The 23,912-nt window shown below is 54.9% G+C and overlaps 3 protein-coding genes across 4 annotated transcripts in view; 2 read left to right on the top strand and 1 right to left on the bottom strand.

Annotated features, from left to right (window-relative positions):
• SAMD4B (sterile alpha motif domain containing 4B) overlaps nt 1-11,798 on the top strand; it is a 37,674-nt gene extending 25,876 nt beyond the window's left edge. Inside the window, exons 4-13 of the mRNA XM_032390426.1 lie at nt 2,289-2,528; nt 3,415-3,524; nt 3,684-3,770; nt 4,448-4,790; nt 5,418-5,503; nt 6,130-6,248; nt 6,789-6,987; nt 7,193-7,316; nt 9,265-9,348; nt 9,558-11,798. Coding sequence (XP_032246317.1) covers nt 2,289-2,528; nt 3,415-3,524; nt 3,684-3,770; nt 4,448-4,790; nt 5,418-5,503; nt 6,130-6,248; nt 6,789-6,987; nt 7,193-7,316; nt 9,265-9,348; nt 9,558-9,586 — 1,421 coding nt within the window. The 3' untranslated portion in view covers nt 9,587-11,798. The remainder of the gene's footprint in view (nt 1-2,288; nt 2,529-3,414; nt 3,525-3,683; nt 3,771-4,447; nt 4,791-5,417; nt 5,504-6,129; nt 6,249-6,788; nt 6,988-7,192; nt 7,317-9,264; nt 9,349-9,557) is intronic.
• Nucleotides 11,799-11,895: 97 nt separating this feature from the next.
• Nucleotides 11,896-16,727, bottom strand: PAF1 (PAF1 homolog, Paf1/RNA polymerase II complex component). 2 transcript variants are annotated; one of them, XM_032390427.1, is made up of 14 exons: nt 16,379-16,727; nt 15,748-15,777; nt 15,557-15,649; nt 15,112-15,233; nt 14,948-15,014; nt 14,747-14,848; nt 14,559-14,664; nt 14,389-14,457; nt 14,204-14,307; nt 14,000-14,116; nt 13,771-13,899; nt 12,734-12,839; nt 12,533-12,623; nt 11,896-12,454 (listed from the first exon to the last, which is right to left on the bottom strand). In XM_032390427.1, exons 1-14 carry the CDS (start codon nt 16,423-16,425, stop codon nt 12,051-12,053), a joined length of 1,587 nt encoding a protein of 528 aa, XP_032246318.1. In that variant the 5' UTR covers nt 16,426-16,727; the 3' UTR covers nt 11,896-12,050. The 2 variants fall into 2 exon arrangements, with proteins under 2 accessions (XP_032246318.1, XP_032246319.1); XM_032390428.1 differs by having other exon boundaries at nt 15,557-15,644; nt 16,379-16,678.
• A 177-nt stretch (nt 16,728-16,904) lies between these two features.
• Nucleotides 16,905-22,372, top strand: MED29 (mediator complex subunit 29). Its single transcript, XM_032390430.1, has 4 exons — nt 16,905-17,200; nt 17,959-18,017; nt 18,277-18,361; nt 20,566-22,372. The coding sequence occupies exons 1-4, from the start codon at nt 16,985-16,987 to the stop codon at nt 20,806-20,808; spliced, it is 603 nt and encodes a 200-aa protein (XP_032246321.1). The 5' UTR covers nt 16,905-16,984; the 3' UTR covers nt 20,809-22,372.
• The last annotated feature ends 1,540 nt before the right edge of the window (nt 22,373-23,912 follow it).

Raw genomic sequence — 23,912 nt, forward strand, 5'->3', positions numbered from 1 at the left:
GGCAGGCAGGGTGGGTTTGGGGTGCTGCCAAGGACAGACCAGGGTTTCTTGGAGAGTGTGAGGCCCTGGATCCCCGGCATTCCTGTTTTTATAGCTCTCATGCTGTGGCCGGCCTCCACCCCAGTGCCTGGCCAAGCAGGGCTCCTCAGGAACTGCACGATCACTCCAATCAGGATAATTTCCTGCCCTCTCAGCCTTGCCTGCCTCCTTCTTGGCTGAGAAGGGAAGAGGAGGAGGCCATAGGCACCAAGACAGGCAAAAGAAAAGAAAAAAAAAAGTCTCTACCGAGTCCCATGGGGCCCAAAAGGTGCCGTTTTCTGGGAATCCAGACACTTGGAAGAAGCCGTGAGAAGAGGACTCCAGAGGTCACAGGCAGAGGTGGAGGCTGGCCTGAGGGGATGGATCAGTGCACTGCCCTGTCCTTCAGGTGACTTCCTGGCTAGGAGCATAGATTTTGTCACAGATGGAGGAAGGTGGTTTGGGGCCTGTACCAGGCTGGTTGTCCTTTCTGGGTTGAGTTTCGGTGGAGCACTGGCAGGAATCTCAGCCTTTCCATCAGAAACAAGGCTAGGGTTCTTCCGTTGCTGCCTCCCAACTCCCTCTGGCACCTGGGGCAAAGTGCTTCTGTTCCCTGAGCCTTGGTGTTCTCACCTTCCCAGGTGAGGCTTTTTGGCTTTGTGTCCTTGTCTTTTTATTTGACTTTGGGTACTTTTGAATTCCCTGTGTCAAGCTCAGAGGCGCCCTTAGCACCCTTAGGATGGACCATGGGTGCCCTCCTTTGGGCTTTTATGAAACCAAAAGCGGGGTTGCTATTCCTGCAACTGCTTGAAATTGAAAAGCTTCACCCTATCCTTCAAGCCCCCCCCAGAATGTGGCCCTAATATACATGAGCCCAGAGTCCAGTACAGGAGGCGGGCGGGTGATGAAAGTAGTAAATGCTAGGCTTGAGGCAGTAACACAGGGCCCCAGGGAGTGCAGAGGAAGGAGTCACAGAAGAGCTAACACTTGAGTGAAGAGTGAAGGCTGAGGTGGCTGGGAGGGCAGGGTGGAAGAGCAGGTGAGTTAGGCAGAAGGTGTAGTTACATGGAAAGGTCTGGAAGCTCGTGGAACCTGCCTTGTCCTGAGGATGGTTAAAATCAAGTTGGAACCTTTTTCCTACCTCAGGAATGGGATGAATGGAGAGTATGAAACATCTTGTGGAAGAAGCCCTGGATTCACCCTGAGTCACTGGGCCTCATGGGTGGCTGATTTTAGCTCAGTACAGGAAAAATCTTTGGGAGGTGGTGAGGCCCAATGACAGGGATGTTGAAGAAGCAGTTTATGTATTTCATTAATTCATTTACTTTACAAATACTAATGAAGCAGCTCCTCCGGGCCAGACCCCACTATAATTACTGAGGATACAGTGATCTTTAAGACAGGACAAGTCCCTGCTGTCACAGATCTTGTATTGTAGCAGGCATGTACCGTTCATAAGCATGTACACAAATAACTAGGTAAAATCACTCCAGGTTATGGTAGGTGTTATAAGGAAGATAAGTAAGAGTCATATGATAGAGTAACCAAGATTGGTTGGGGGCAGCTACTCAGGGAAGGCCTTGGAAGAGATGATGCTTGCTGGAGATGAGACTTTAGGGAGCCAGCTGCTAAGATCAGGAAGACAAGAAGAAAGAACAAATGCAAACGTCCTGAGGCTGGACAGCTTGAGTGTTCCAGGAATAAATGAGGGTTGGTGGGGAAGCAAAAGCTAAAAAGGCTTGAACTGAAGGGTGAGTTGGGGGAGGTGAGAGGTCAGAGATGAGCAGGGCCCAGGGCCCAGGTCCCACAGGGCTTTGTAGATGTGTGGATAAGTTTGAGTTTTATCCTCAGCGTGAAGGGAAGTCATAGGTGGGATTTAAAGCAGGGGCTAACTTGGTCAGGTTTGCATTTTTAGAAGGATCAACATGACTTCTGTGAGGTAAATGGACTGTAGGAGGCAAGGATGAAGGCAAGAAACCAGTAAGGAGGCTGTAGCAGTAATTCCAGCAAGGGACACCAGTTACAGACCAGGGTGCTGGAAGAGAAAGTGAGGAGACCCAGAGATGTGGTTGAGAGCTTGCTGATGGGTTGGGTGTGGGGAGGAATGAGGGAACGAGCAATATCTTGTAGGTGGTTCCCCTCAGACCCCAGGGTCCCTTCCTGTTGTTGGATTCTGGGGCCGAGCCGCCGTCCGTGGCACCAACCAGGGGGCATAATCTCTTGTGGTCAGATCTCCAAACCTGACCTCTTGCCTCTCCCCTTCTGGCCAGGTCTCCCCTGCCAAATTCACCCCAGCCCGCTGAAGCGCTCCATGTCGCTCATCCCCACGAGCCCCCAGGCCCCTGGTGAGTGGCCGAGTCCGGAGGAGCTCGGGGCCCGGGCTGCTTTCACCACGCCCGACCACGCACCCCTCTCGCCCCAGAGCAGCGTGGCCTCCTCTGGCAGTGAGCAGACGGAGGAGCAGGGCTCCAGCCGGAACACTTTCCAGGAGGACGGCAGTGGCATGAAAGGTACGACAAGGGAGGGCAGCACTAGGACTCTCTGAAGAGAGGCTTCTGCATAGCCTAGAGGACAGAAGGGAGCCGTGGTAGCTTCTACCTTCCTGTCCCATCACCCTGTACCCTACCCTAGGCAGGGACAGGTCTGAGGGGAAAAGTGAGTCTCTGCCCTTAGGGCTCAAGACTGAGCAGAGAAATCCCTCTAGGCCCTGGTCTGATAGGGAAGAAACCCCTGCTCTCAGACACCCCAGCCTAACAAGGAAGCCAGGACACAGCGGTAGCTGATGGAACAGAAGTTCCAGGAAGACTTTTAGGGATACCAGTGAAGTCATTTTAGTACATGGCCAATCAAGCAGCTCAGAAGGGTCAGATGTCCTGACATCAGGGAAGGCCACCTAGAAGGGTGTGACTGGGCAGGAGAAGTGGCTTATGGGGGCACCTGGGTGGCTCAGTCAGTGAAGCATCTGCCTTCGGCTCAGGTCATGATCCCAGGGTCCTGGGATGGAGCCCCGTGTCAGGCTCCCTGCTCTGTGGGGAAGCTGTTTCTCCTTCTCTCTCTGCGTGTGCTCCCCCTGCTTGTGCTCTCTCTCCCTCTCTCAAGTAAATAAATAATATCTTAAAAAAAAATGGCTTATGGACCCTTGACTTTCCCCTACTTCTCCCAGTTTTCTGCAGTTTCTCATGTTACCTCTGGTTATGTTGTATCCCTGTACTCCCTCTCCCCGCTTCAGGGCGGGGTTCCATAGGGCTCAGGAGAAGGTGGTCTGATGCTGGGGCCTCCGGGTCCCACCAAGGATGGACCATTAAAAACTGCAGAAAACTGCTCCCTCCCCACAACCCTTCCCCTGCCCTGGTCACAAGGGCCAGATTCCCGACCTCTTTCTCTCCTTTTCCACAGATGTGCCCTCATGGCTGAAAAGCCTCCGCTTGCACAAGTACGCGGCCCTCTTCTCACAGATGAGCTACGAGGAGATGATGACGCTGACTGAGCAGCATCTGGAGTCTCAGGTGACGCCAAGGGGACCATCAGGGAGGTGTCATGGGCAGCACCATTTTGATGTCACCCTTGTGGCCCCAGCCTCTGATGTCTCTTCAGGCCTTGTTGGGGCACCCCAAGTACCTCAGCCTCACATTTCCAGCTCCTATCCCTTTCTGCCCCTACCACAGAATGTCACCAAAGGTGCCCGCCACAAGATAGCCCTGAGCATCCAGAAGCTGCGTGAGAGGCAGAGCGTCCTCAAGTCCCTGGAGAAGGTGAGGACCTGATACTCCCATCTCCAAGGCCAGCTGACTGCCCAGTGGCTCTGGGTGGCCTCCCCTGCGGGCTTCCCCAGCCCTCAGGTCTGACCTCCAGAGGCCCCAGCCCTAGGGAGGCCAAGAGCAAGTCAGATCACAGGGTTCACCTGCCCGTGGCTGAGAGGCTCCCCTCCCTTTCTGTCCTGGTCTGTGTCTCCAGACTTTGTCTCTGTTAACTCAATCCCCGCTGTCCCCTTTCACTTTTCCATTTCTGACTGGTGTTTCCCATGGAGCCGAATGTCTCCCTGTGTGCGTGATCTCTCTTTCCATTGGTGGTTTCTCATTCACTCACTCTCCTTTCATATCTGCCTTGATTTGCATTCCTTTTCCCCTTTCCCTGCCACTTGCTTTCTGGTTCCATCCTTGGTGGGACCCTGAGGCCCCAGCATCAGACCACCTTCTCCTGAGCCCCATGGAATTCCACTTTGAAGGGGGGAAAGCAGGAGTACGTGTATACAAATGTGTACATACATGTGTGTATATGTGAGCTTGTCTTGTCCTTTCCTGCCTTCTCTAAGTGCTAGGACTCAGGCCTCCACCAGCCCTCTCCAAGCTCTGTCTGATCCCACTTGTGTAGTCATTCTATGTAGCTGTGGGGGTCAGCATGTGACCCTAGATGTGTCCTCCCTACTCAGGATGTGCTGGAAGGCGGGAATCTGCGCAATGCTCTGCAGGAGCTGCAGCAGATAATCATCACCCCCATCAAGGCCTACAGCGTCCTCCAGGCCACCGTGGCTGCCGCCGCCGCCGCCACCCCTACTGCCAAGGATGGGAGCCGGGGGGAGCCACCACTGCCAGGTGCTGAGCCTCCCCTGGCTCACCCCGGCACAGACAAGGGCACTGAGGCCAAGGACCCTCCAGCTGCAGAGAGCTACCCCCCTCCACCAGCTCCAGCTCCCACTGATGGCAGTGAACCAGCCCCGGCTCCCGTCGCCGACGGAGACATCCCCAGCCAGTTTACACGGGTGATGGGCAAAGGTGAGACCAGGCAAGGCCCAGCAAGAAGTTCTGGGACAGGGAGCCAAGTGAACCCAGTCATCAGGGATCAAATCCAAGTTAAATGATGGGAGCAGAGCTTTTTAAAGTACCCTGGGGACTAGATCACTTCAGAGAGTGGCTGAGACTGAGAGTAGCAAGGCCCTGCCCTCAGGTATGTCCTGGTTGGTGGTGGGAGACAACCCTTACTTACCCGCACAGTGTCTCTAGCCTGAGCAGAAGGGGGAACAGTGTGTCAGTGGAAATTGTGTACAGTATGAGGCAAATCCATTGGTTCTTTCACGGGGGACTAAAGTCCACAGGATGGGGATGGTGAAACTCATAGTGGGCTTGGCCTTTCCTAAGGCAGCATGGCATAGCCGACTTTACACTTGGGTCCATATCCTTTTAGCTGTGTGACCTGGGGCAAGTGATTCCATCTCTCTGAGCCACTATGGTGGGCTTTATATATCCTCATGATAGCCAGGTACTGTGCTTCGCACACAGCCAGAACGCATCCAGCCTGAGTGTCCTCTTCCAACTTTTGTGCTGGCCAGCAGGGGCCGAGGGAGCTAGAGCATGGCACAGGACATGCTGGAGCTAACTTCCTCCCTCTCCCTTGTCCCTCAGTGTGCACCCAGCTGCTGGTGTCCCGACCAGACGAGGAGAACATCACCAGTTACCTCCAGCTCATTGAAAAGTGCCTGACTCATGAGGTGAGGCCTTCTCTAGGGTCCCAAGAAGGGAAAGGCTGCCCTCATCGCTCTCAGCATCCACATTCCTCATGTGGCCCTCAGGGCCCTGCCCAGCTGGCACCCATTCAGCGTCTCCAGCCCTCATCCCACCAGTGTTGGCTCCAGCGGCTGCTGTGAGCTCTCCTTCTCAGAGCCTTACTACATATTCCTTCTCTGGGGAGCCTTACTACATATTCCTTCATAATATAACATTCTTGGGCCATAGATTCATCAATTACTGGGGATAGGATGCACTGCCGATGGGGCCTGTAATACTGGAACATAAGAAATATATATTTGATCTTCCCTCCCTCCTGCTGGTCCCTCGGCCCTCAGTTCGAACGAGTACACCTCAGGGACGCCTTCACTGGCCCCTCATAGCAGATCAGGCTTCTCACGCCTCCTGGGCTTCTCCCTCGCGGTGCTCATCACAGTTCAGATGGCCCGCGTATCTTCTCCCCAGCTGAACCGTGAGCTGTGTGTGTGCAGGTTTATCTCTGCACCCCAGCATTGCCTAGCACAGAGCAGGCAGGCCATAAATATTTGAGTGGATGAATGGAAGGCAGATCTGAAAGCACACCCTCCCTGCTTCACGCTCCCAATTCTAGGCGTTCACGGAGACGCAGAAGAAACGGCTGCTGTCCTGGAAACAGCAAGTGCTGAAACTCCTCCGGACCTTCCCGCGCAAAGCCGCACTAGAGATGCAGAACTACCGGCAGCAGAAAGGGTGAGCGGGCAGCCGGGCCATGGGGACCTTCCCTCCCGAGGCCCTTGGTGCTGGACAGGTGGTGCTCAGTGGGCTGATCGCGTTCTGGGCTGGGAATTGGTTGTCCTCGTTCATCACTGGGTGACCTTCCACAAGTCACCCTGTGAAGACTTTCCCAGAAGAAAATCAGGGTGTTCTTACCACTAGAACAGGGTACTGAGCTGGCAGAAGCAACACCTGTCCCCTGTTCTCCTCCCCTGTGTGCAGGGGGCTGTGAAGTCCCTTTTCTCCCCAAATACTAAATATCGCATTTGAGAATTCAAGTTAGAACTGCTGTAAGTGGATGTGAGGAAACCTTTGTCCGCTCCCATCTCCATCCTGGGGGTACCTTGGGGCAGGAGTACAGAGTGTGTGATACAAGGACTTGGGCAGGGAGTCCTTGTTCAGAGCAGGTCTGTGTTCTGTCCTTCCCATGGGGATTATGACGGGAGAGGTGAGGAAGGGGTGGACAGAGGGGCCCCAACCACCTCAACTGACACCGTGCCTTCTACTCTCTCACAGCTGGGCGTTCGGCTCCAACTCACTTCCCATAGCTGGCTCTGTGGGGATGGGGGTGGCCCGGCGGACCCAGCGGCAGTTCCCCATGCCTCCCCGGGCCCTCCCACCCGGCAGGATGGGCCTTCTGAGCCCTTCAGGCATTGGGGGCATCTCCCCCCGACATGCCCTCACTAGCCCCAGCCTTGGGGGCCAGGGCCGACAGGTGAGCCAGCGGGAAGCGGAGGGCCTGGCACTTCTGGGATTGGGGTGGTGGTGCCTGGGCTGTGCGTGTCCATGTGTTTGCACCTGGGCCTGGCTCAGAGGGGAGAGGCTCCTTTGCCAGCTCCACCGAGCCTGGGCTTGGGCCTCGGGCTTTGGCCTCTTCCCACTCAGCTCACCACTTTTCTTTTGCCCTGTGCCCTGTGCAGAACCTGTGGTTTGCCAACCCCGGAGGCAGCAACAGCATGCCCAGCCAGAGCCGCAGCTCTGTGCAGCGCACCCACTCCCTCCCGGTCCATTCATCGCCCCAGGCCATTCTCATGTTCCCTCCAGGTAAGCTGCCCCCACCCTTGGGGCTCCGCCTTGGCAATACTCTTAGGTGGCCCTACTCTCAATCCCATTCCCACTATCCCCTCCTTCTACCTCCCACCACTCTGCACCCATCTTCACACATCCTGAGTTTTCTTTTACCCCCCACTCCCCCCACTTCTGTTTTCTTTCTCCGATTCTGCTGCTTTCTCAGTCTTCTCTCTTCCCTTCTCCCAGCCCTACCTCTCCACACCTCTCCCTCCCTGTGTTCACAGTCTTAGTGTCCCTGTTGGTCTCCGTCACCATCTCCTTAGAGGATCATTAAATACTCAGTTTGGAAGGGGTGGAGGGGACGAGACAGTCAAAGCATCGAGGTTTCTATGGAGGGGAGTCCTGCCTGTCAGTCCCCTGGGATTCTTTCAGGCAGGAACCAGAGACTTCAGTTCTTAGATTGGGTTCCACACTAAAGGGTCTATGAGGTGAGACGGCTGTTTTCTTTCGGCTCACAGACAAGTCTAGAGATGAGAGATCAGAATGAGGGTGAAGTGGGCAAAAGGGAGGTTAGAGAAACGCTAGCCCTGCCTTGCTCATCGAGTGGGGGTGTCCCCTGCCCTGGGCCCAGCCTGCTGCTGGCCACTGAGGGTGCAGAGGCAGAGAAGGCTGGTCTGGAAAGGGCTGCCTCTGGAGAGATCTTCAATTTGTGGGTGATGGGGCGCCTGGCTGGCTCATCAGTAGAGCATGCAACTTTTGGTCTCAGGGTTATGAGTTCAACCCCCATGTTGGAGGTAGAGTTTTACTTAAAAAATTTTTTTTAATTAGATTTGCAGGTGACCCTAAGCTCTTCATGACATAAACTGCCAAATCAGTGGGTTTCTTAACTTACGAGATTATGTGAACTGCCATCTGTCAGAGGCAGAGGACCCTGTCCATTGTGTCCATCCTAGCATAGGGCTTGGCACATGGTAGGCATCTGTACCTGATGTAAATGACTGGATGGATGAACTGTGTGAGCAAAAAACTGAACAGTTCTCTCTACTGGCGTGCTGTGTGCTGAACTGTGTCCGACGGCTTTCCATGCCGTCAAATCAGATCATCCCAGCTGCATAGATGAGGGCGCTGGTGTTATTCCCATCATATCAGTCATGAATCTGAGACTCAAGTGACTCGCCCAGGGTCAAAAAAAATATTTGCTAAGAAGAGAGAATTAGGTGTCCCGACATGGCCTGAGCTCAGAGTTCATTGGGGATGTGATGACAGGTGAGTCTGGAGGTGGGAGCAGGGTCTTCTGAACTCAGGTAGAAAGCTCAGCCTTTCTCCCCATAGCAGTGAGGGGCCAAGGAAGGGGTTTTAAGCAGTGTGGGGTGGGGTCAGGTCTGCTCAGGGAGGTGGGCTGTTTCCCAGACACCAGAACAAGAGGCCCTTGAGAGATGGTTTGAGGACAAGCCCCATGGCTGCTGTCCTAATTTGCCCCATCTGCCAGGCCTGCCCAGGGGAGCAAGTCCAAGTGGGGATGGGAAGGGTTCTAATTAAGCTTCTGCACCAAGTACAGAGCAGGTCATCAGTCAAGGAGTTCGGGGCTGCCCAGTGCCTGGGGCTGGTGCCCAGACTGCGCCTAAGGCAACATACAGCGTGTGGCCTCCAGGAAGCTCCCTCAGCTTCCCATCACTTCCTCGGCCTGCTGGTCAGGCTTTCTTTTCCTTGCTAAGCCTCTGCCCTTGCCATTATTGCCTTTGCCCTGCTCTGTGAGACACCCAGCCTCGTCTGTATCCTCCAACCCTGCCCCGTCATCCTTCCATGGGAGCGTGTGCCGTGTCTTACATGCGGTTTCTCTGTCTCTTGCCTCTCTCCCTCCCTCCTTTTCCTCGGATCCCTCTCAGCCCCTCCCCCGCACCAGCCCATCCAGTCCTTTGTCTCCCGAGTTCTGCTTTCCGCACTCAGTTCAGCCCTTGCCTCTGTTCTCTCTCCCCCTCAGACTGCCCGGTCCCTGGGCCTGACCTGGAGATCAATCCCACTCTGGAGTCTCTGTGTCTGAGCATGACAGAACACGCCTTGGGTGGTGAGCATTTCCTCTTTCCCTGACCCAGCTCCCACCTACCCAGCAGCGTCTCCGCCTCTGAACTGAGCAACTCAGAGCATCCTGAGGGGTCCCTAGGGGAGGCCAGCCTCCAGGGAGGGCCTGACTGGGATGACAGGCTACCCGAGCGCCTTTTCTTGGGCCTCCCGCCAGTTCCTGATCTTCCTCCCTTCCTCCCTTTCTTACCACAGATGGGACAGACAAAACCTCCACCATCTGACGGGACCCACAGCCCAGCGCACCCATAGGCTCCCTGGGCGGCGGGCGGGGGCCAACCCCCAACGGGCTTCTCCGCGACAGCAAGAGGGTGGGCTGGCTCAGCTATACATTCTAGTATTTTTCTACTCTCTCACCCTTTTAACTTTTGTTTAACATTGGCACACGCCTTGCTCACTCCCAGGCCCGTCGAGGGATCTCTGCTGAGGCTCAGGGAGGTAGGGGGCAGCCAGGATAAAGGGGGCAGGGACTGGCCAGCCTGACTGCCCCTCCTTCCCTCCCTCATCCCCCACCTGGCCCCGTCCCACCCCTGCGTCCTCCAGACTGCCGGCCACCTGCCCCTCCTAAGGGAGCAGCTTACCCCTATCTTGTGGGACCTGCTCAGAACCATCTGACATTTGGGGAGAGAGAAGCAGGGTTGATAACCTGCTCTCCTGGATGTTATTTGAGAGGAGCTAAAGAGAAGGTGGTAGATGAGGAGAGGAGCCTCTCTCTCTCTTTCCTTGCCACCTTCTTCTCCTTCCCCATTCCCGCCATTCCCCGAGGACAGGAGCCACCCTCCTTTCACTCACTTCCTTTTGCCCTGTTTATCAGAGGTTCTCTACAATTAATTTCTTAGGCCTATTTAAGATGCATATTTATATAGTTCTTAACGGTTTTTCTCTCTGATCATTCCCTCTCATTTTTAGAATCCCCAGGCCTCTCTCTGAGCCAAGAAAGTGGCAGGGGGAGCCTGAATCTTACGAGGGGAGAGGGCAGAGCCCCCTCCTCTGGACCCCCTCGCCCTTCCCCACTTCCCCCCAGTCCTGGCTCCCCAGAGGCAGAGGTTGAAGGCAGGGAGCCAGGGCAGCCAGTGAGGTCAGGAAGTCTGTTGCCTTAACATCCCCTTCCCGCAACCAACACACACCCTTGTCCACTCCCAGGTCTGGTTGCTGAAAGACTTGGGGTAAGGAATAAGGGAAAGGGGATTGTTTGGTTTTTGGTTTCTTTCCCCACCCCTCTTTTCTTTCATCCTTCCCCACCCCCCATTCTGTCATGACCTCACTTAAGTGGAACACTATATCATAACCCAGAGATTTGTCCCAGCCGTGGAGTCATACAGACCCTCTGGTCTCTGTTCCTGCTGAGGGGTTGTGCTGGGGCCCAGGTGGAGGGAGGGGACTTGGGGGTTCAGGCTGTGGGGAAGCCAGGGTCCCCTATCCCAACCCCCTCTTCCCACTCAACCCACCCACCCCCCACTGGGACATTCTCAAGCTTTTCACACCGAAAAGGAAAAAAAAAAATGTTATTTTTAGATACATTTTATGAATAACTTTTGTTATGAATATGGCTGGTAACCATTGTGTATGTTATTAAAGATACAAAATGTTGGGAAAAAACAAAAAACCAAAAAAAAAAAATTTTAAAACCACCGCCCTCCCTGCACTCTCAGCCCATTCCCCAGACCTTCTTGCCTCTGCCCTCCTGGTCTGGACCTCCCTCAGCTCTGAGCCCAGGGAGGGGGAGGAAGCCAGAGGGTGGGGTGGCCCTGGGGATCTGCTAAGGTCCCCACCTCCTCTCCCAGTGCCGGGCTGGGTGGGGTGTCAGGTTTATTTATGTACCTCTTGCACACTCATCAACCTATGCAAGTCCCCCACCCCGGCCCCTCCATGTTTCTGTGCCTTTGCTCATTCCCCTCAAGCTCCCAGGGCTTCTCCAGTCCCCCTCCCAGTAGCCCCGGGAAGTGGGATGGACAGGGGCCACCTCGTTTGGAATCAGCAGGGTGTCCCTCTTACAGGACCCTCACCACCTCCAAGCCAGTCCTGTCTTCTTCACTACTCTTCAGGGTGAGCTGGCTCTGCCTGGCATTGGGAGGTGGTGAGGGACACCCCCCCACACACACACACAATGGGAGGCAGGAGCTGCCCCCCTCCCCCCACCTGACAGCAGAGTGTGCAGGACGCAGGCGGCCCCACTCTGATGGGCAGGACCCTGACCCTCTTCTGCCCCAGCCCCTCCCCAGCCCCCTCTCCCCCACCATGATTTCACCCTCCCTCCTATCCCCAGCCCCACTGGCAGAATCAGCTTTGAGTAACTGTACAGTTTTTCTCGCTGTTGGAGAAGACTCACTTGTTGGAGTTTCACTTGTTTAATGGTCTGGGCTTATTTTGGAAAAAAAAAAAAACAAGAAACAAAAACAAAAAAGGATTCTGACCTTTGTTATGCTACACTTCATGGAAAACCTAGCGGCCTTAAGCTGAGGCCACTGAGCTCCTGGGATGGGGGGAAAGGAGAGGTATAAAGCGAATGAGACCATAGGGCTGGGACGGGATGTAAAGGGAAAAAAGTCGGCTTTATTAACAGCAAGGCTTGGAGGAGATGAAGGAAACAAAGGGAAGGGCTCGCAAACAGACCACTCGAAAAGTGCCTTCCTGCGCGTAATAATCGCATTATAATCATGTCTGCACCAACCCTGAAGGACCTGGGAGTCAGTCACTGTCACTGTCGGCTTCACTGGAATCGGAAGCTGCAGCTTCACTGCCATCCTCCTGGGCGGAGTGCTCACTGCCACTGGGGAAGGGGCTAGCACTGCGGCTCCGGCTCCGCTGGCCACCCCCATCACTGCCACTGTCCGAATCATTGTCACTGCCACGGGCCTGGCCTCTGTCCTCATCATCAGAATCCACATCGTCTTCCGAATCCGCATCACTGCCAAAGATCTCCTCTTTGTCCCGAGCGGCCCGGGCCTCGTCCTCGCTGCTCTCATCCTCGCCGCTACCACTCTTGTCACTCGCCTCATCCCTGTCACCCTCTTCACGTTCACTCTCGCTGCCCGAGCGCTCATCCTCGCTGCCTTCCTTCTCACTGCTGCTGCCTTTCTCTCGTTCCTCATCTGTAAGGGAGCAGGGAGGAGTGAGACCCAGTTTCCCACCCTTCCAGAGCTCCTGAGATTTGGCCTGTCCAGCTTTACCTGAGCCCCCAGCTTCTTTCTCTTCTGTCTCCATCTCTTCTTCCTCTTCCTCCTCGGGTTCATGGTTCTCCAACTGGGCCTTCCGTGCCTCCTACAAGCGGCAGGGTTGAGGGGAAGGAGGGTATACTGTCAGGCTTCTGTCTCTCTCCTCACCCACCCCCACCCTCTCCATGGGTGCCCTGGGCCAGTGAGGTTTGTTACCTGGGCTTCTAATTCCTTCTCATTCATGTCCCGGTGTTTGACCACAAGCAGGGCATTGGTGCCAGACTGAACCCCAGCCTTTGCCCGACGTTTACTCAGGCGGACCCTGCAGTGGGCAGGTTGGCGGGGAGGGGTGTGTGGAAGATGCATTTAAAGACCCCAGCGGGGGATCTACTCTGACTTGGTTCTTACTTCCTCACCAGTGCTTAGTCCAGAACAGACCAGAATAAATGCAGGTTGAATGAAGGAGACTAAACTCAGAGGTTGGATAAGGGAAAGGGAAGGATAATAGCTCCATGAGTCGCATGTATTTATAAAATGTACACACACACGTGTTAGGTGTATGTAACAGATTTAAGGTGAATTAGCAACACTTAAAAGCACAGAATCTAGATTGCTGGCTTTTGGAAAATGTTAATTTGTGGCTCCACTGGGACTCTTCCTTCCCATAGAATAGCAACAATAGGTTGGAGCCCTTTACTGGGCTAGGTCATGGTGCCCCTTGGAGGCTGCCAAGAGCTCCAAGTCACCCAGAGCCCACCAGCCCACAGTGCTACCTTTTATATGGGATCAGAGTTTGTGATGTCTGCTTTAAACAAACTCAAGGTCACACTTTCTTTCCCAACCCTTACACTGCATCAAGGTCCCTAGCACAGGAGTAAACTTCTAGCTCTCAGGAGAAAGTTTGTGGGGGTCACCTTTTTTAACTCAGGTATCCAGGATTCCATTTAAAATATTCATGCTAATTTGATGTATTACTCTGTATTTTGTCTATGTTGATTTTCACATAAAGTCTCTTATTACATCAGAGGGAACTTGGCTATCCACCCTACAAAAAAGCTCAATCTCGAGATTTTTTTCCTGGGTTCGTGTGTTAGAACCAGGTCCAGCTCACATGCTCAAGCAAGCTTCTGCTATTCTTGTTTGAAATGCCTCCAAGGCCTCCAAATGACCTCCACGGTAGTTCCTGCGTACCCTAGGATCAGGATTCTAAAGCACAGACCCAGGCTAATCTGAGGTAGGAGTGTACCAAGTACCTGGTCTCCAATTCATTGTAGTAAACCCCGTCACCCTCCCGGAAGATGAAGAAGTAGTTCTCCTCGTAGCCCTTGCTAGCTTTGTTCTTCACATTCCAGTTGTACTCCCGAGCAATCTTGTAGTCATACCTGATGAGGATGAGGGGAACAAGGTCAGCACCCCCATTTCTTTCTTACGAGGGAAAAAAGGGAGTCCTCAATTCCCAAAACCTAACCCCAACCCACGCACACATCATCCGGTGCATAGTCCATCTCCTCCTCCTGGTCCCGCTTTCGTTTCTTCAGCGTCTCTTCCACAGGCAGGAAATAGGCCACAAACTGGTTCCCTTCCTCATCCATCATGCCTCTGGATGGGAGAAGAGGAAGAGTGAAGAGTGAGGACAAAGGAGCAGTGAGGAACAGGCCAAGGTGGGCAGTGGGGCCACTTACTTACCTGATCATGGCCTGAGACATCATCTCCAAAGCAGCTGCACCACTCGTGTCCTTGGGGGCTGGGTCTGAGTCAAAAATTACCTGAGCACATGGGTTGATCCACATCTAGGGGCAAGAGCACTGGGATTAGACTGGGACAGCAGAGATGGCAGGCTATCCCTTGCTGCCTCCTGCCCTGGATCTGACCTTAAAGTCTGGGAAGACAGGCATGACCTCCACTGGTGTCACTCGGGGCTTGCTGTAATGCTGGGAGATCTGGTGGGGGCAAAAACAGGGTGGGTGAGGAGGAATGTGGAGCTCTGGAACTGCACCTTGGTCTGCCCCCAATCCCCATCCCATCCCAGTCCTTCAAATACCGATTTCTGGGCATCCTCAAAAGTTTTCTCAATGGCTGTGATCTGGCTATCCCTGTCTTTGTATATTTCTTCCTCCGTGAACTGCTGCTTCACAGAAACCCCAATCCTAGGAGTAAAGAGAGAGGCCTTTAGGGATCACTGGACACACCTGAAATCTCCACTTTCCCTCCCTACCCACCACAACTTACTTGACCTCAGGCTTCTCATTGGAGATGCCGTAACGATTGAACTCAGTGGAGATGTACTCAGTCTTCCGCATCCACGGCACCACCTTCGCATGCTGCTGGGATCTGGGGGTAGAGTATTAGGCACCTAGGATCCACCACCCTCCTGCCATCATAGATTCCCCCCACCGCCCCATCTCCAGTCCCCACTCAGCACACACTCACCTCTTGGAGCTTGTGGGGGCCTGAATCTCCTCTTCCAAAAGCTTCTCATCAGCTGGATCTAGGAGTACTAGAGGAGAACAAAGGGGTAGGAGAACTATGAGGGCTGTGAGGGAGGGCCTGGCCTTTGCTGGCCTAGAGCAGGCCCTCCCTGCCTTCCCACACACCGTTGGGGTCGATGCGGTAGGTATCAGGGTTGATGAGATCAATGGTGACCCCCAGGTCTGGCTCAGTGAGGAGGTCGTGTTTGTGCTGTTTTTCCAAGGAAGTTGCTTTGTACTGGACGAACCTGGGTGGGGAAACATACCCATTATGTTTTCCTGATTCCAGCTTTACCCCTCACATTCCTGCTTCCCAGAGCCTAAGCTTTTCCAGGGAGGAACTCAAAATGGGAGTGTCCCCCATGTTGGAGTCAGAAGGCTGGCTCTTCAGTGGGAAAAGACTAGGACACTGCTTGTTTCATTCGTTAACAAATATTTATGGAGCATCTACTACCATATCACTAGGTACTGTTCTAGGCCCTGAGACGAGAGCAGTCAACAAAAGAAGCAATCCTTGCCCTCAAGGAACTCATGATCTGAGTTGTTTCGCCCTCCTCCATCTCAGTCTCACCTGTTCTGGTCAAAGGGGTAGGTGATGAACTTGGGGTCGAAGGGAATGTCCGGGAGGCTATTGCAGTACTTGACTCGGCAGACCACTCCTGACCTGGGAATACAGTGGCTCAAAACCCAGCCCCTGCTGCCCCACCTCTGCTCCCAGCCCCCACTGGCCCACCCCTTCTGGGAAACCCCAATGGGGCTCACCTCTCAGGCAGAGTCCGGTGAGAATTGGGCCTGGTAGGTAAGAGAGAGAGAGAGACATTGACAGAAAGATGGAGAAAACAGGATTGCCAGAAGAATTAAGGGGGGGGCGGGTCTCCAAGCTTTTAAAAAAGGGAAGGAGGGGGTGACAAATGGTAATCCCTTGGGTGCTCCAAGAACTTTAACGGAAGGACCCTAGGATTCAACTCCTTGCAGAGAAAGTGTCTCCAAACGCTTTCATGAATGAATCCAACTGCTCAATCCCTCTTGGAGGGGTCGTCTTCGTGTGCTTTAATAGAACTACGTGCTCAACTGCTTTTAGCAAAGGGGTTCTCCAAACGCTTGACTGAAGTAATAAACGCACAATCCCTTCTAGATAGTCTCCCAAGAGCTTAATCCCTGAACTCCACGGCAGGGAGGTGGGGGCAACACCCCATCCCTGAAGGAACCCACCCCTGTCTGTCAAAAGTGAGCGCTCCGTGACGTCACGGCGTTCGTGGCGAGGGTTTGACATCACTGGCGGACCCGGGGGGCTGGTGACGTCGTAGGAAGACACCCGCGCCCGACCCCCCGCCTCGCCGAAACCTGGATAGACCTAGACGAAAGCGGTACAGCCAGGTGGCGTGGCGCCTACCTGTGGCCATCCTCCCGCTGGGCCTGCGTCTGGATGGTGGGCGCCATGGCGACAAGGCGAAGGAAGCCCGGACGGGGTCCTTGCTGAGCCGCGGCGAGACGCGGAGGGGTGTATCTACGTCGGCGGACGCCTAATCCGAGGAAGGGCTCGGTTTGGCGCCGCTCTCTGCCGGGGTAGGGTCGGAATGAGGTAGGCTGGTGAAGAGTTCCAGGGGAGACTCAGCTAAACGCGCAGGCAGCGCCAAAGACGGACTCGCAGCTCCGGCTCCACCAACTGCCGCCAAGACGCTGAGGACCCGACAGGTCGCCTCAGGCCGCGAGGCCTTCTGGGAAATAGAGTTCGGATTACACCCACACCCGGATTGGCAAACGGCTGGGTAAAGGGCGGGGCGAGGGAGGAAGAGCCTCTTGTGATTGGCGAATCGGTATCTCAGTCTGGACGTCTTATTTGAGAGTCGAATCCGGGAGGCGATTATTCTTTCCTCCCATTGGCTGAGTTGTTTGGGAGGCGGAGCTAACTAGCAAGCGGGGCCTGGAGACAGAGACGCTAAAAAGAAACAGGGAGAGACGCTCTGTGGCGCACTTCCGGCGCGCTAAACTGAGAAAGATGGCTGCGTCCCAGCAGCAGGCTGCAGCTGCTTCGTCTGCTGCGGGTGTGTCGGGTCCGGGTTCGTCTGGTGGCCCGGGCCCGCAACAGCAGCCACAACCACCAGCACAGCTGGTGGGGCCTGCCCAGAGCGGGCTTTTGCAGCAACAGCAACAGGACTTCGATCCGGTGCAGCGTTATAAGATGCTCATCCCGCAACTGAAGGAGAGTCTACAGGTGACTGGCCGAGAGCTGCTAGAAGCTAGCGGGGTTTGGTTCTCTGATTCCAAGGGGGAGGGCAGAGGGGCTCTTTAGTCTGGGAGAGAGCAAAGAAGCGTTAGGCAGGAAAGCGGAATGACGTTTGGTCCTCTTGATGAGGCCAAAGCGAAGCTCTGCGGATCGACCGTGTGAGCGGATCGACCGTGTGAGCGGATCGACAGTGTGAGCGGATCAGCACGGATGTTGGGCCTGGGAATGGCCGGAACTCGAGTGGGAGGGAGTTTAAAGGTAAAACAAGGCTCTGGTTGTTAAAGCCTGAGGAAAGGACTGGCCTCTACAGAGATTCTGCCCGTGATTGGTGGGTGTGGGAGGACTGTAAGATCTGTCGGAGAGATTACTGGGAGAACCCTAGGTGAGAGCGGGCCTCTGGGAAAATATGGCTGCTACTCTGGATTGACAGGAGGAGAGGTGCCAAGTGAAGAGGAGGCTTGAAATTGAATAGATTTTTTAAAAAGATTTTCTTTATTTCAGAGAGAGAGAGCAAGCATGGGGGGGACGGGGGAGGGGCAGAGGGAGAAGCAGACTCCCCGCTGAGCAGGGAGCCAGACGCCGGCCCATCCCAGGACCCCGGGATCATGACCCGAGCCAAAGGCAGACGCTCAACCGACTGAGCCATCCAGGTGCCCCGAAATTGAATAGATCTTAAGGAAGAGTGTAGATCTATCAAAAGTGTCCCCTTCTGTTTCTGTTTTCTGCATTTTTTTTTTTTTAACTAGACCTTGATGAAGGTTGCAGCCCAGAACTTGATTCAGAACACTAACATTGACAACGGACAGTGAGTATAGTCCCCTTTCCCGAGTCTTAGAACCTCACACCTGGATCCTCACCCACCTATCCCCCTTCCTTCTGTTTTCGAGCCCCACTCCTTAGCGACTCGGCTTGCTCTTTTGCCTCTTCTAAAACAGCCCCTTAGGCCCTGCCTTGGGGCTTCTGGGCCTAAACTTGGTTTCCTGATGGATACTTGGTTGGGTAGACACTGAAGTCCCAGAGATTGGAAATCCATTCTCCAGTCACCTTCTTCTCCTGGGCTATAGAAAGAGCAGTGATGGACCCATACAGCGCTTTGACAAGTGTCTGGAGGAGTTCTACGCACTCTGTGACCAGCTGGAGCTCTGCCTGGTAAGGGGCCTCCTAGACACTGGGTGACCACAGTCCTGCCTCAGTCCCCAGGTCTTCAGGAACTGTCATTCAGTCAGTCCGCACACACTGGGCATCTCCTAGGGGCCACACTTGTGCCTCAGCTGATGCTGGGGACACAGTGTTACTCCGATCCTTGCCTTCACTAAGCTTCCAGTTCAGTGGGGTGACATACATCCCCAAACAGTGACAGCTGAGAGTGGTCAGGGCTGTAATAGGAAAAGCCCAGGCCACAGAAGTCAGGGCTATGATGGGGGAGGCACAGGAGGAGGGGTCAGGATTGAAATGAGGGAAGCTCAGAGGATTGTGGAAGCCCAAAAAAGGCACCCGACTCTGCCTAGGGTGGGGCAGGGAGAGGAGAGGGTGGCTCAGAGAGGTTTACTGGTAGAGAGCACATCTGAGCTGAGGCTGGAGCAAAAATGGTAGAGGGGCAGGAGTTTCGAGGAGGGCAGGTGGCTAAGAGCACAGCCTCTGGAATCTGGATGGACCACCAGTCTCTACCTGTGAGCTTCGGGTTTCTCCTTTGAGAAATGGATTTTGGGGAAAGACGGCAAGATCATATATGTAAAAAGCGTAACATGGTACTAAGCACGTGGCAAACATTTCCTCTAGTGACATCATCATCATCATCATTATTTTAAACGGGTTTGAGGCACCTGGGTGGCTCAGTCGTTAAGCATCTGCCTTCGGCTCAGGTCATGATCCCAGAGTGCTGGGATCGAGCCCCTCATCGGGCTCCCTGCTCGGCAGAGAGCCTGCTTCTCCCTCTCCCACTCCCCCTGCTTGTGTTCCCTCTTACTGTGTGTCTCTGTCAAATAAATAAATATTTTTAAAAATAAAAAATAAACTGGGATTTGAAGGAAAAATCAGAATTTGAGAAGCCTGGTGGTGGTAGAAAGGTGTTCCAACCAGAAGGAACAGGTTCTACTTTAATTTCCCTTTAGGAATGTCACGAAATTCAGTTTAGCTGAGGTATAGTAGGCATTAGGGCTTGTTGGAATTTTTTTTTTTTTAAGGTTTCTTATTTATTTATTTGAGAGGGAGAGCACATGTGCATTCGGGCGCAGGGGGCAGGGGCAGAGGGAGAGAGAATCAGGCTCCCCACTGAGCGGAGTCTGACGTGGGGCTTGATCCCAGGACCCCCAGATCATCACCTGAGCCGAAGTTAGACACTTAACCGACTGAGCCACCCAGGCGTCCCAGGGCTTGTTGTATTTTGAATATAGCCCCGAGGGTGCTGGGGAGCCATGGAGGAGTTTAAGCAGGGAAGAACGTGGACCTGCTGGGTTTTTTAGGAATACGGCTGCTATATTCTTTGGCTGCCAAGTGAAGGATGGGTCAGAGGAGCCAAGAGTGGAGGCTGAGAGCCCAAGGAGGCAACCATGACAGGATTCAGGTGGGCTAGGCTGCACCAGGACAGGGCCCTGAGGAAGTGGGGAAGAGCAGATGGGAAAGCTACCCAGAAGGCTCTGTGTACAGGCCATGGGGCTACCGGACCGTGGGAGGAGCGGTCTCCAGGATGAGGCCCAGGGCTCCAGTTGGAATGGCAGTGCCCTTCCTGAGATAGGGACCCAGGAAGAGGAAGAGGAACAGTTTGGTGGGGAGGGCAGAAGAACTCTGGGATTTCAGGGGAGGCTGGGGACACAGGTGTGGTGTTGTCACTGCAGAGGTGAGAGCTGAGTGGTGCATGTGGGTGGGACAGCCGTGAGAGGCCATGAGAACGAGAGGAGCTGGGGCCTGGGAACTGCCCCACTTAGGGCTTGGGCAGAGTAAGCAGGAACTAGACAGAGCAGCCAGAGAAGGAGGAAAACCAGGAGTAGATGTCATCAGAGAAGTCACTGCCAGGGTCAGGGCTGGAGTTAGGACAGTCCCAGTACCGGCAGCTGACCCTCATTCTGTGACGTGCTAGGACCTGTGGCTGTCTCTCACGCTGTTCTCACCACTCTCACCTGACGAGGTAGCAAAGGCAGTGATTAAACCCATTTTGTTTTCCAAAGAAGGAAAAAGACTCAGAGAGAAGCAGCCGCGTGCCTCAGGGTCACCCAGCATGTGGTTGCAGGGCCAGGCTCTGACTCCAAGCCCCTGGGAGTCCAGAGGCCAAGCAGGCCACCCGAGGCTGGCCCTTGGGGTGGGGTTGGGAGCCCCGGGAGTGACACTGATGCCGCACCTTGCCTGCCCGTCCACAGCGCCTGGCCCATGAGTGCCTGTCCCAGAGTTGCGACAGTGCCAAGCACTCTCCAACTCTGGTGCCCACGGCCACCAAACCGGACGCCGTGCAGCCGGACAGCCTGCCGTACCCACAGTACCTGGCAGTCATCAAAGCCCAGATTGCCTGTGCCAAGGACATTCACACTGCTCTCCTGGACTGTGCGAACAAGGTCACGGGCAAGACGCCTGCACCCCCTACAGGCCCTGGGGGCACCCTGTGAGCTGGCAGGGCTGGGAGTGGGCAGGCTGCGCGGGAAGGGCGCGGGGAGGGAATGAAAAGTGACCTCAAAGCAGCCTGGTCTCTGCCTTTTCTTCGCGCCTGAGCCCTGTGGCCGGAGCCAGCAGGGGGCAGCAGAGGCCAGCAGGGAGCACGCAGGGCGGGGCCTTGCCTCTCCCGCCAGCCCCCCCCCCCCCGCTGTCCTGCCTAGCCGGGATGCACTTTGGACCGCCTGTTGATGACCTCTTCCAGGGGCTCTCCCCCAGCCTGGCCTGAGCAAAGAGCCCTGACCTGCCTCTCTCCCTCAGTCCTTCCGGATTTTGTCTGTTGGGGGGTGGTCTCTCTGTGGTGGCTCCTTTTTCTAGCTGTCTCTCTGTGTGTTTCTAAGGCATGGGTCTGTTGTCTGTCTCTCATTTGGTCTCTTTGTCCCTGTCTCTCTGCCTCTGTGGTCCTGTCTCCCTGTCTCTGACCATCTCTTAGTCCCCTTTTGCTCTCTTCTGCCCCCAGTTCCTAAGTGACTCTGTTCTGAAGGGGGCCGGATTCCGGGAGCCAGACCCCTAGGTTACGTGGGGCTAGGGGAAGAAGTTGCATTTCCAGGGGCCACGGCCAAGTCCAAGGATCCCCAGCACCTCCCCTGTCAGCCCAGCCCCCAGGTCCTCAGCCCAGGAAAGGGGAAGTGAAGGGGTTCTAGGCCCTGACCTCAGCATGCCTGGTCTGAGAGCAATTCATTCCCCCCACCCGAACCCAGAGCCTGCGTCAGCAGCATTCAACCGAGGGGCATTGTGCAATCCGTGGTGAAGCCTAGCCCAGCTGGATGCCTGGGTCCCTGTATTTTTAGCCCCAAAGGAGAAGTGAAAAGGCCTTAGCAGGGGTGAATCATCAGTCCTGGGGAAGAACCCAGGCGCCTGGGCCCCAGCTCCGGGAAGCAGGCCTTGGGGAGGGGGCTTCAGGGAAGGGTGGCCCACTGGGCTCCCCTCTTCTCTGAGAGTGAGCTTCGGGAGCTCAGGCTTGGCTTTCAGGCCTGGGCAAGTACAAGGCGGAGCTACCAGCCCAGGCCCAGCTGTTGGGGTGTGAAAGGCTCAAGTGAGTCAGCCTGGTTGTGGGACTGCCCCACCCAACACCTTCTGTGCCCTGGTTCCCATCTCGCCACTCAGAGGCGTCCTGTCCTAGACCCCACATCTGGAAGGAAAGCCTGGGACTATGGAGACCTGTGATTCACCCAGAGCCCGAGTCCCCACACTGGAGTCCTGGGAAATGGCCAGCCCCTCTGTGTGTGTGTATATGTGTATGTGTGTGTACACATCCCAGAAGGTTCCTTTCTTGAAGTGCCAGGCACGTAGGGTAGGCCCCCAGGAAGGGTAGCAGATCTCTCTCTCTCGGGCACTAGCTGAAGATACTGTTCCACAGGAGTAAGTCTGACACAAATGCAAGAGACGCAGTTGGAGAATTATGTTACTTTGTTAAAAAAAAAAAAAAAAAAAGTTTGAGAGCTTAGGTTGGGTAGTGGTCTGTGGGTATTCATTATTATTATGGTCTGTAAATAGATGTTACACATATTACTTGTTAAATAGATGGTAAGATTTACTTTGGGGGAAGAAAAGTCCTTGGCAGAGGTCACGAAGGCCTTGCTGAGGTGGTGGTACTGGAGCAGACTGCATGTGGGCGTTTGGAGAAAGAGCATCCCAGGGAGAAGAGCAGCCAGCGCAAAGGCCCTGAGGCAGGAATGTGCTGATGTGTTTATGGGACCGTGTGGAGGCCTGGACCACAGCACAGGGACAGGGGTAGAAGTTCACACAGGTCACAAAGGACTTTAGTGGAGATTTTTACTAGATTATTAGACCCAGAGGGAGATTATCCAGCCTGGTGCACGGCCACATACTCCAGGGAAAGGTGTACATGAGAACCACAGCCACACAGGGCACCAGAGACCACGCAGAGAACAGCTTAACCCACCGTCCTACAATCATGGTGTCCCCAGGATCTCCGGCCCAGTGACAGTCCCACAACAGACCCTAAAGGAACAATCCAACCACATGAATATACAAACAACTCTCTAATCACCACTTAACCCACTATCTTGCACCCCATCGCAGACTTTGCCCATCACAGGCTGACTCAGCCCTACCCTCAGCTCAACATTATCAAAAGCAGCCTGAGCTGGGGACAGATAATGCTTCTCAGGTACGAGTGCATGCGTGTGTGTCTCGGCTCTGCCCATGGAGGCGGCGAACAGTGACCCGCCACCCTCCCCATCATGTGCGTTGTAGACGTCAGGAACCGAAGTTCACCAGTTTCACTGCCTTGTGACTGGGCCTCAGAGGAACCTCATCCAGACTGTGGCCTCCCCGTGTTCTCAGCCTCACCCCAAATAAGGACACAGACACTTAGGGGCGCCTGGGTGGCTCAGTCGTTAAGCGTCTGCCTTCGGCTCAGGTCATGATCCCAGCGTCCTGGGATCGAGCCCCGCATCGAGCCCCGCATCGGGCTCCCTGCTCCGCTGGAGGCCTGCTTCTCCCTCTCCCACTCCCCCTGCTGTGCTCCCTCTCTCGCTGGGTCTCTCTCTGTCAAAATAAAATAAAATAAAAATCTTTAAAAAAAAAAAAAAGGACACAGACACTTGGACACACTAATTCGCGACACACGCAGCTGCGGGGACCATGCACACAGCCACAGCCAGCTACAGTCACGCAGGTGCTCAGACACGCGGCTTCCAAGCCGGCTCACAGCCCCGCCTCCCGCCACGAGGCCCGGCCAGCCAGACCCTCAGCAGGCACCCCTCAAGGAGTTCCCCACACTTAGGCACCCCAGAGCCCACAGTGGTGCCGAGCTCCGCAGGTGTGCATGTAGGTATGCAAGTCACACGTTCTGGTGACGGCCACCTCGAAGACAGCTGCAGTTGAGTACACACTCCCACACGCAGGGATGGCTAAAGTAAACAGTAGAGTCACCCACACAAGCGCAGGTGGTTTCACACATGTGTTCACGCAGCCATGGCGGGCGGGACTGGAAGGACGCGGCCCTCACACAGGAAGTGGGGCGCGCACCCTCGTGTCCCACACCTACTTCCCCTAACTGTGCGCCCAGCCACACCGGGGCACCCACGCTCGC

The sequence above is a fragment of the Phoca vitulina genome, unplaced genomic scaffold (genome assembly GCF_004348235.1).
Source record: "Phoca vitulina isolate PV1807 unplaced genomic scaffold, GSC_HSeal_1.0 scaffold58, whole genome shotgun sequence".
Lineage (NCBI taxonomy): Eukaryota > Metazoa > Chordata > Mammalia > Carnivora > Phocidae > Phoca > Phoca vitulina.